The sequence below is a fragment of the Pistacia vera genome, unplaced genomic scaffold, assembly GCF_008641045.1.
Source record: "Pistacia vera cultivar Batoury unplaced genomic scaffold, PisVer_v2 Contig45, whole genome shotgun sequence".
Classification (NCBI taxonomy): Eukaryota; Viridiplantae; Streptophyta; class Magnoliopsida; order Sapindales; family Anacardiaceae; genus Pistacia; species Pistacia vera.
The window spans coordinates 20,161-31,061 of NW_022196279.1; the positions used below are offsets into that span (position 1 = coordinate 20,161).

The 10,901-nt window shown below is 31.4% G+C and overlaps 1 protein-coding gene across 1 annotated transcript; it reads right to left on the reverse strand.

Annotated features, from left to right (window-relative positions):
- Positions 1-9,308: 9,308 nt before the first annotated feature.
- On the reverse strand, positions 9,309-10,085 carry LOC116144659. Its single transcript, XM_031430117.1, has 2 exons — positions 9,941-10,085; positions 9,309-9,822 (listed from the first exon to the last, which is right to left on the reverse strand). The coding sequence occupies exons 1-2, from the start codon at positions 10,038-10,040 to the stop codon at positions 9,572-9,574; spliced, it is 351 nt and encodes a 116-aa protein (XP_031285977.1). The 5' UTR covers positions 10,041-10,085; the 3' UTR covers positions 9,309-9,571.
- Between the last annotated feature and the right edge of the window lie 816 nt (positions 10,086-10,901).

Genomic DNA, 10,901 nt, shown 5'->3' on the forward strand with positions numbered 1-10,901 from the left:
ACCTAGGGGGTGTCTTTGTTAGTTTTCAATCCCACCTCGTAATAAAAACCCAACTCTACTTTTTCAAAAATACTACTCCAAATAATAAAACAAACACAACCTTAGATTTTGTAAGTATTTTTGTCAACTCATGAATTCTGTGTGGCTACATTAAGTTTTGATGTCGGGACATCATATTGTTTATGCACAATCGTTTTTGTAGCTTTTTGTTGTCATGACACTTTGTGTTGATATGCACACACTTAGTTAGTATGCTTTTATTGTAAATCATGTGGGCACATCAGAGTCTAGTGTGGAGACAGTCACACAGTCAGATTTCTATTACACATGTCGTGTCTTCATTTGATGTTAGGATATACTCTAGACTTAAGATATTTGTGAGTGGTCCATGTACAGATGTCAATAGCTCAGATGGTGTACTGAAATTCATTTAGCTTTTCAGAAGTGATCCCAAGAAAGCAGGTGAAAACTTTCCCAAAATAGCTAAACATGCAAGAGCTTGTTAGTTGGTTGTCTAGTGCATTGTTGAGCAAGTTTTCTTTATATTTATCTTCAACCTTGCACTATCTTTTGAGCTGATTGTTCTCTGAAAATCCTTTGAGGTTTATTTCGTATTTAATCAGGTTGCATTATACTTTGGTAAGCTTAAAAATACATTGTTAACCTTTGTTGTCTGAGCTTTGTTGGAATGTGTTTCCTTGAAAATGCTTGATGGGATTTTGAGCTGTTGGAGCTAAAGTGCGTCTTCGGTGTTGAAGCCTAAGTGGAGCTCAAGGCTATCCAGGTGGTTTCCTGGTGTGAAGCTTGCTGTGGTAAAACGAAGTTCAACCAAAGGGTGAAGTTGAAGTGTTGAGACAACATGGAGTTTTCTACAACTGATGTTTAACTTAGGCTTTGTAATTGAACTATAATGTTTATCATAGTGAATATGCTTCATTTGGACTTGGTCCCATAGATGTAGGTATTTAGCTAAATCATGTTAAAATGATTTATGTGCTTTACATTATGTTATAGATGTTTAGTTTATCTTGATGATGAATGAACAAACCCACATGCATATATGAACATGTTTAACCCAATCCATTTAAGTTTAATGAACCTGGTAAAGTCATAAAACTTTCCTATTTCAATATTTTTTTTTTTTTTTTGGATTAAAGTATAAACCTTATTTCTTTTAAGATTCTTATCTTGTTGAACTATTAATCTTGACCTGACACTCCTCATCAACTTGCAAACGAATACAGCAACAATAAGCTAATATGAAAATGAATCCAACTTTGAATCGACAGGAGAGAAATGCTCACACTTGAAATGCTCAAATATTCCAAACTCCAAATAAGAAGTAATCAAGTTGCAATGTTCATACAGAAGCATCTATATCTCTTTAAACATGTTGACCTGACACTACTAACCCCTTAAAAAATTTAAAGGAAATAGGGAAAATCAAAATAAAATGTGGAGGCGTAAAAATCATGAATACCTTATATTTAGTGTTTAGAACAAGATTAATTTGGAGTGTTTTACAATGTTCTTTCTTCTGATAATCTAGCACTGAGAATTTAGTACGAAATTGAATAGTTTTTATACTAATCAGAGCCCAAAGACTTCTCTAGAAAATCACAGTATAGAAAGGGAAAAAAAAAAAAAAACACTGTGTAGGTTAATGAATCCTCTAAAACGGGTGTTTTCTATGGTTTATAAAAACATTAATATAATTAGGACTATCTTTGAAAATAACTCATTGAAAGATGGCAAAGATTTTTGATCGAATAATATTTTATCTTTAATTATATGCTAAAATAATTATAAATATATGTAACGATTTAAAACGAAGGGTAATCATCCTTAATTCGACAAACGAAAAAGTAAGCTTTATATATCTGTCAATTTCACTTTATTGCATGTAAAGAATTGGATCATACGTGATATTGCATTTGTGGTCAGTGTGCATGACAGATAGATTAGACATCAAAAGAATCAACGAATCACGACCGTTGCTTACTTTTTTTATTTTTATTTTAATAAAAAATTCTGTTTAAATCTCAATGAAACAAGGGAATTTAAATGAAAGAGATGAAATATATACTTTATCGTAAGTGTTTCATGGATTCAATACTTTAAAGCACAGAGTGTTCCATGGATTCAATATAGAATATCTTCTCATATAATAATTAGGTATGAATAGACAAATTTGATTATTAATATATATATTTATAGAGGACTCCTATGTTGCTAACTTATAAATTTACCAAAAATATTTATAAATACAAAGTTCGAAACATATATAACTACTCCTATAGCCAGACATTAGTAGTCGGTAACACTATATCATTCCACAAAAATCCTACAACTAATAAGATGCTAAATATTTAGAGATAACAAGGTGTATTGTACCAAGAACTCAATGAGAAATGTTATTTCATCCACTTATGATAGCTCAACGATAAGGACGAACTAAGGGGATTGTAAATGGGTAGAACTCACAGTCTCATGTTCAATTCTCCATTAGACACAAACAGATACATAGTTACATACAAACATGTGAGTTCAATTGAACCCACTCAATTTTTTAAGAAAATAAAAAAAAATTATGTTTTATAGAATTTACAATTTTGACTCATTTAAATTCATATTGAACCCACTCAAATTTAAAAAAAAAAAATGTTTTATATTTTAGAATATTTACAATTTTGACTCTACTTAAATTCATATTGACCCCTCAAAATTTTATTATAAATTTATCAACTTAAGTGTTTTGAACTTATTGACTATAAGTTTTGGCTACATCCTTCGACACAAAAGTAATATTTTTGTCCATGATTTACCTGAGAAATTAATTGATGTGCGCATAACCTGATCTGAACCTTGGTTATTAATAATAAAAAAAAAAATGTTACTTCTCAAATTAATAGGCCTACTCTTTATTTTATTAAAAAATTTATATGTGATTTTGTCATATTTTATAAATATTCATGAGTGATTGAAATTGAGATGAGATAACTACCCCCACTAGCCGGCCTCTATCAAATAAGTGATTGTCAATTTATCTTGATCAACTTTGACTTAGCTACCTTCTTCAGTATTAGACGAAAGTGGAAGGTTAATTAATTAACTAATTATTTTTTCAATTGGATTAACAAACAAACTTTGTATATAAAATATAATGGCAAATCAAATTAACAGACTTCAAACTTCTCCAACACTCTTCATCAGAACTTGACGTGTAAGATAATTTACGCTTGTCAAAAGATTCAAAACCACTTTCATACTCAAATTAAAAGAGTAAATACATAAATAAATTGGTAATCAATACAGTAGTCTGGAGAAATATTCACACAAACCAGTTATATAAAAAACAATTAATGTTAATAGATTAACATAATTGGATCATTTTCAAGATTAATTAATGAATTAAAAGAAGGCTACAGAACTAAGAAACCAAGGAGAAGAGAGCAAGCGATGACAGAACCAAAATGAAAAGAAGATATTTGACTTGCTCTAAAAGCTGAAGAAGTTTTGCCTCGAGCTCGAGTTGCGATTCCTGTACCAGTTCCTGAAGACTTCTTTTTCATGAAAATTTTAAGCTTCCGGGGCTCAGCTGAACTCAGTAGCCGACCCTCTTCTTGCAATGTTCCAAAATCGTCACAACAAAGACAATGTAAAAGAATTATTTTAAGCTTACCAAAGCATTTGAGAAACCTTAGACGAATACAAAAACCTCAGATGATATTCGATATGAATAAGAGGCATAAGGTTTCTTAAAGAAGACGTTAGAAAAGTATAAATATATAGAGAACAAAGCACCAAGGTTAGGGGACAAAAAATTTAAGTAAAACTTTGTGTTTTTCTTTTTGCAAAAGAACTTTAGGACCAACCCAAAGCAAAACAATTTTTCTTACACAACGAATTAAAAGAGGTCAAATGGAAATGTACCACAACAATATCAGAATAATATTTTTGTCCCAAATCAAAAGACTGCGAATTGTCTTTGTGAAAAAATCTGGTAGATGCATTATAACCACACAAACTTGAAGTGCTCACCTATATAGCAGATAAACATGACTAGTGCACACACTAGAATCATAAGTTTACAAAATAACTTACAATAATTTAAACAATTCTTCTTTATTCGTCATAATTAGAAGCTTCAATGTTATAAAGCTAGACGGTTTATGTTGTTTTGAAAGGAATCTATTACAAATTTTATTTTGATTTAAACTTTTGTACAGTGAATGACCTCTCAAACCTATATAGAAAGCTACACCTAGTTCCATGGTCGCTCTGTTTTTTTTTTTTTTTTTTTTTTTGTTTAATTGTAAGATAAAATGGGAATTCAACACTTAAATAATCACAGGATCACACAAACATTAGAAAAATGAATCAAAAATTTAGGGTTTTAGAATACCTATTTGAGCCATGATGTGTGCGAAAGTTGTTAAATCTCTGGCTGGTCTTCCTTTCTTGAAATGGCACTCAAACAACTTTCAAATGGGTAAAGAATACGTTCCTTAGTTTTGAAGAGAGGACTACCAATATATAATCTTTTACTGGTCCCTCCCATCTCGGCACGCACATGGCAGTGGTGGTCAGTGGCTAGTTTTGGCTATGTTCTTGGGTAATTTGGTGGAATATAGTGTAATAATGTCTTAAAAATCTTATGTATAAGGATAAAATAGCCCATGAATATTCTTGTAAATTTTTTTAGAACAAGGCATTATTGTTCAAAATTTTTATTAATTAGGGATAAATGTTAACAAAATAGATTACCAATAATCTTAGAATTCTAAGAAAATAGTATTATTCAGATTACTACCTTGTAAACTACAGTAATTACAATTGAGGATTACTGTAATTTTTTTTATTTAACAACAAAACATGTAATGTTAATAATATAAAATGATTATTGAGTAACAAGGTTTATCCCAATCAACACACCCTAATTAGAATGAGATAATCCTGCTTTACTATTTAATATTCCCTCTCTTTTGTACTCTTTATACTGTAAATGATTCATTCTTGAAATTTGGCATCAACGATTTGAGAATACAATTTTTTTATGTAAAAATCAGAACAACGATGGTCTCATGAATTGTCTACTGAGTTTTAAAGATATAATGTACCCATATATTAGGAGTATTTCTGGTTAAATTTATATATTTTCTTTATCTTTTTTATCAAACATAAATCATCCTTATTGAAGGAAGTGAGCTGGGTATTGATTCTGCGAGCTCGAGCTCAGCTCACGACCTAGAAGAAGTGAATTAGTTACAAGTAGAGCTGTAATTAATTGATAGTTGTTAATTTGGTTTTTTTTTTTTTTTTTTTTTTTTTTTTTTTTTTTTAATATTAGACTAATTAAATATTACCAGTGCATGTAAAATCTTTTCCTTCTCATTAACAAAAGCAAAATTAAATACCCACACATATACACACACACAAGTTCCAACTTGTTCAATCTCCAGACTGGTGTGAACATATCATCTTCCACGTTCTTTCTTTATCGCGTGACACTCCATCAATCTTAACATTCAAATGAACAGAAAAAAGAGTAATCAACACCAAAGTCCAAGCACCAAAGAAGAAGATTTAAGAACTAAGGAGGAGGATGCTCCACCCTTCTTGCTCCTTGGACGAAGCATATCTCCACCACCATAAACTCCCTTGTCCGATTTCTTCATCTGATGAAAGCTTCCTTTCCTTTTCAATATTCCCAAATGAAGAGCTTCATGCACTTCTTTTGGCTTTGATTTCATAGCTTTGCTCCCAAACCCATCTCACAAATAAAATATGTTATTATTGCTTCATTGTAATTAAGAAATATAACACAAAGTAAGTATAGCTAGGAGATAGCTCTCTTGTTGGCTATTTTTCTTCGGCTAAGTGTTTGGATATACCAGTGCTTTTGAGGTCAAAGTGCTTCAGAAAAGAATATGGAGCGTTTACAGCAAATTAAGAAGAAGAAAAGCCATACGATAAAACTCTCTTCATGCAACGCTTCCTTGAAGCTTAATTAAGTACTAGTTGAGTGTTCTAGGTTTTTGTTTGTTAATAAATTAGCTAGCTTTCATGTTCATTTATAGGGTTTCTTTAATTTTGATCAAGGTTTTCATTGGTGGTATGAGAATATAAGATATTAATTAATAATCTGTGATTAAATTAAATTAATAATTATAGCATCAAATGCCATCGTTTGTCTTTGAACAAAAATCCAAAGAGAAATTAAAGTCCAATGTCGGGCAATTATGCAATCTTTCCTTTCTTTTCTCTCGTATTTTCCTTCTCATTAACATGGAGCTAGCTAGCAATTAGAAAAAGTTTATACCTTTTGGAGTTTACAATAAGCAAAGTTCTTTCGGTGACAAATGCTAGAAATAATTAATTAAAAAATATATATAAATAGACAAGATAAAGAATATTGAATAGATACTTTTTTATTTTAATTTTTTTTTTTTTTCAGAGAATCTATTCGCTTAGCCTTTTGCTTTTATAAATTTTGCTTATCCACTTTTCCTCCAGTATGGTTAAAAAATTGAACGGAATCTAGACTCTAGTGGCTCTCCTTTTCTGGATTATGTTAAAAGGTCTAGCTTTTGAGTAACTTCTCCAATACTTTACTATGAATCTTACAATTAATAGTGTACATGTCTTGCGTTGTGTGGTCAACGAATTTAATAACTATTTTATGTTTCAAATGTGAAAGCATTGATTTGTTCTTCACATGTACCTCAGAGGAATGAATTGATTTTTCTGTTTTTGCCCTCTTCTTTTACTATAAGTACATAAGATGGATCATTAATTATGCAATTAGTCTGATAATAATTAAGTGCTTTGAAACACAAGATTGATATCTTGTGAAAATTATATAACAATTTTAAACAAGTCTCTTTATTCATCATAATTAAGAAGCTTCAATGTTATAATACTAGAGGGTCTATGTTAGTTTTTGATAGGATTTATTGAGATTTATTTTGATTTAATACTTTTTATAGTGAATGACCTCTTTCAAACCTATAAGAAAGCTACATTGACTTTCCGTGGTTCGCTCTTGTTCTTTGTGTTTTATCTTCTAATAGTTTGAATATATGAAGTACAATAAGTTTGGGTTCTTTTGAATTTATATTCTCATGAAATTCTCTTATGAATACCTTAGGGCTTGTTTGTTTTATTTTTTTTTGCCCTATCCTACCAAAAATTCATATTTGTTTCCCTATTCTCAATCCAATCCCATTACTTCAACTGTTTTTAAACCCGCATGTTTTTAATTTAACTAAACCCCTCAACAAAAAAAAATTTATAAATTGACAAAAATACCCCACCCACATTTTCCAAATTCTGACCACCACCATCGGAAGGTGGTCGAAATCTGACGTAATGGCGTACACCGGATGGATCGGTAGTTTGACGTCGATCTATACTTTCTGGCCAATCCACATGGATCTGGTAGAAAAAAGTCAAATCTACGGCCAATTCTTTGACCACATTTGGTCATCAACTACTATATCTTTGGCCGTCATCAACGATTAGATTTGGTAAGATCTAGTCGTCAATGGCCACCAGATCTGGCCGATATGGCCGAAAAAGGCTATATCAGCACACAACCGGCCAGATCCAGTCGATTGTGCACCATTACGATAGATTCCTTCCACCTTCCGATGGTGGTGGCCAGAATTTAGCAAATGTAAGTGGGGTGGAAGTGTTTTTGTCAATTTCTAAGGTTTTTATTGTAGGATTATTAGCTAATTAATAAACCTAGGGGGTGTCTTTGTTAGTTTTCAATCCCACCTCGTAATAAAACCCAACTCTACTTTTTCAAAATACTACTCCAAATAATAAAACAAACCACACCTTAGATTTGTAAGTATTTTGTCAACTCATGATTCTGTGTGGCTACATTAAGTTTTGATGTCGGGACATCATATTGTTTATGCACAATCGTTTTTGTAGCTTTTTGTTGTCATGACACTTTGTGTTGATATGCACACACTTAGTTATTATGTTTATTGTAAATCATGTGGGCACATCAGTCTAGTGTGGAGACAGTCACACAGTCAGATTTCTATTACACATGTCGTGTCTTCATTTGATGTAGGATATACTCTAGACTTAAGATATTTGGAGTGGTCCATGTACAGATGTCAAGCTCAGATGGTGTACTGAAATTCATTTAGCTTTTCAGAAGTGATCCCAAGAAAGCAGGTGAAAACTTTCCCAAAATAGCTAAACATGCAGAGCTTGTTAGTTGTTTGTCTAGTGCATTGTTGAGCAAGTTTTCTTTATATTTATCTTCAACCTTGCACTATCTTTGAGCTGATTGTTCTCTGAAAATCCTTTGAGGTTTATTTCGTTTTAATCAGGTTGCATTATACTTTGGTAAGCTTAAAAATACATGTTACCCTTTGTTGTCTGAGCTTTGTTGGAATGTGTTTCCTTGAAAATGCTTGATGGGATTTTGAGCTGTTGGAGCTAAAGTCGTCTTCGGTGTTGAAGCCTAAGTGGAGCTCAAGGCTATCCAGGTGGTTTTCCTGGTGTGAAGCTTGCTGTGGTAAAACGAGTTCAACCAAAGGGTGAAGTTGAAGTGTTGAACAACATGGATTTTTTACAACTGATGTTTAACTTAGGCTTTGTATTGAACTATAATGTTTATCATAGTGAATATGCTTCATTTGGACTTGGTCCCATAGATGTAGGTATTTAGCTAAATCATGTTAAAATGATTTATGTGCTTTACATTATGTTATAGATGTTTTAGTTTATCTGATGATGAATGAACAAACCCACATCTATATGACCATGTTTAACCAATCCATTTAAGTTTAATGAACCTGGTAAAGTCATAAAACTTTCCTATTTCAATATTTTTTTTTTTTTTGGATTAAAGTATAACCTTACTAAGCCACTAGATTGTGCTGTAGGCCTACATAATGAGCTTTGGTCCCGACAAATGAAAGTTTATGGCATATTGTAAAGTATTAATTAGAATGAGATAATCCCGCTTTACTATTTAATATTCCCTTCTCTTTTGATACTCTATTGTATTGTAAAATGATTCATTCTTGAAATTTGGCATCAACGATTTGAGAATACAAATTTTTTTAATGTAAAAATCAAGAACGATGGTCTAATGAATTGAATAATGCAGAGTTTTTAAAGATACAATAAAGTTATTTATCTTTTTTATTGAACACAAATCATACTTTTATTTTCGTTCAGGTAAAGCTTATAGCAGAAGAAAAACATGATCTGAAAACCAATGACTTATCGAAAGAAAATAATTAGATTAATAGTACCAAGTGCACGTAAAATCTTTTCCTTATTAACAAAAAGGTAAAATTAAGAACACACATGCATTAATTGCAAACCTTTGAAAAACATTCATTTAGCTAAGGAAAGATTAAAATTGACAGAAACAGATTATTTAATTACAAAGTTTCACTTTCTTGCCCTCAAATTAACCCTAAGAGACATATAAACATAAGTATGCAAATTAATTCGAATCTGTAAACTGGTATAAACGTATCATCTTTCGACATTCTTTTCTTTATCGTGCGACACGCCCATCAATCTTAACCATTCAAATGAACAGAAAAAAGAGTAACTCAATCACCAAAGTCCAAAGCACCAAAGAGGAAGATTCAGGAACTAAGGAGGAGGATGCTCCACCCTTCTTGCGCTTTGGACGAAGCGTATCTCCACCACCATAAACTCCCTTGTTCGCTTTCTTCATCTGATGAAAAACTTCCTTTCCTTTTCCAACATTCCCCAAATGAAGAGCTTCATACACTCCTTTTGGCTTTGATTTCATAACTTTGCTCCCAAACCCATCTGCACAAATAAGAATATGTTGTTATTGCTTCATTGTAGATTAAGAAAAATATAATACAAAAGTAAGAGATAGTTCTCTTGTTGAGCTGTTTTTCTTCGGCTAAGTGATTGGATATACCAGTTGCTTTTGAGGTCAGAGTGCTTTCAGAAGAAGAATATGGAAGCGCTTTACAGCAAATTAAGAAGATGAAAAGCAATACAGATAAAACCCTCTTCATGCTGGCGACTTCCTAGAGGCTTAATTAAGTAGCTAGTTGAGTGTTCTAGGGTTTTTATTTGTTAATTAATTAGATAGCTTTCATGTTTATTTATAGGGTGTCTTTTAATTATGATCAGGGTTTTCATTGGTGGTATGAGAATATAATATAAGTAATTAATATTATATTAATTATAGAATCAAATGCCATCATGTTGTCTTTGAACAAGAATCCAAAGAGAAACTAACGTCCAATGTCGGGCAATTATGCAATCTTTTTCCTTCCTTTTCTCTCTTATTTTCCTTTGTCATTCATCAATCTTTTCCAAATTCAGCATGGAGCTAGCTAGCAATTAAGAAAAAGTTTATACCTTTTGGAGGTGACAATATAATCAAAGTTCTTTCGGTGAAAAATTCTAGAAATAATTAATTGAAAAAAAAGAAAAATAGACAAGACAAAGAATATTATGAAGAGAAAGGGACACTTCTTTAATTCTTTTTTCACAGAATCTATTCACTTTATGATTTTTGTTTATCGACCTTTCCGCTCCATTAATGGTTAAAAGTTGAAAGGAGATCTAGTGGCTCTCTTTTTCTTGAATTACGTTAAAAGGTCTAGCTTTTGAGTAACTTCTCCAATACTTTATTAATGAATCTTACAATTAATAATAATGTAAATGTCTTGAAACGAATTAATTAAATTATTTATGTTTCAAAGTTTGAAAACATTTGATTTGTTCTTCACATGTACACTCAGAGGATTGAATTGATTTTTCAATTGTTTTTTTATAAGGTTTCAAAATTAATCTACACATCATCAGGTGATGTGTTTTTCTGTTTTTGCCGCCTTCTATTATTAGAGTACATAGGATAGATCATTAAT

Coding starts and splice junctions, on each gene's coding strand:
- LOC116144659 (XM_031430117.1), bottom strand. CDS start 10,040: ATGAAGAGGGTTTTATCTGTATTGCTTTTCATCTTCTTAATTTGCTGT. Junction 9,823..9,940: donor TCTGACCTCAAAAGCAACTG/GTATATCCAATC, acceptor TTATTTGTGCAG/ATGGGTTTGGGAGCAAAGTT.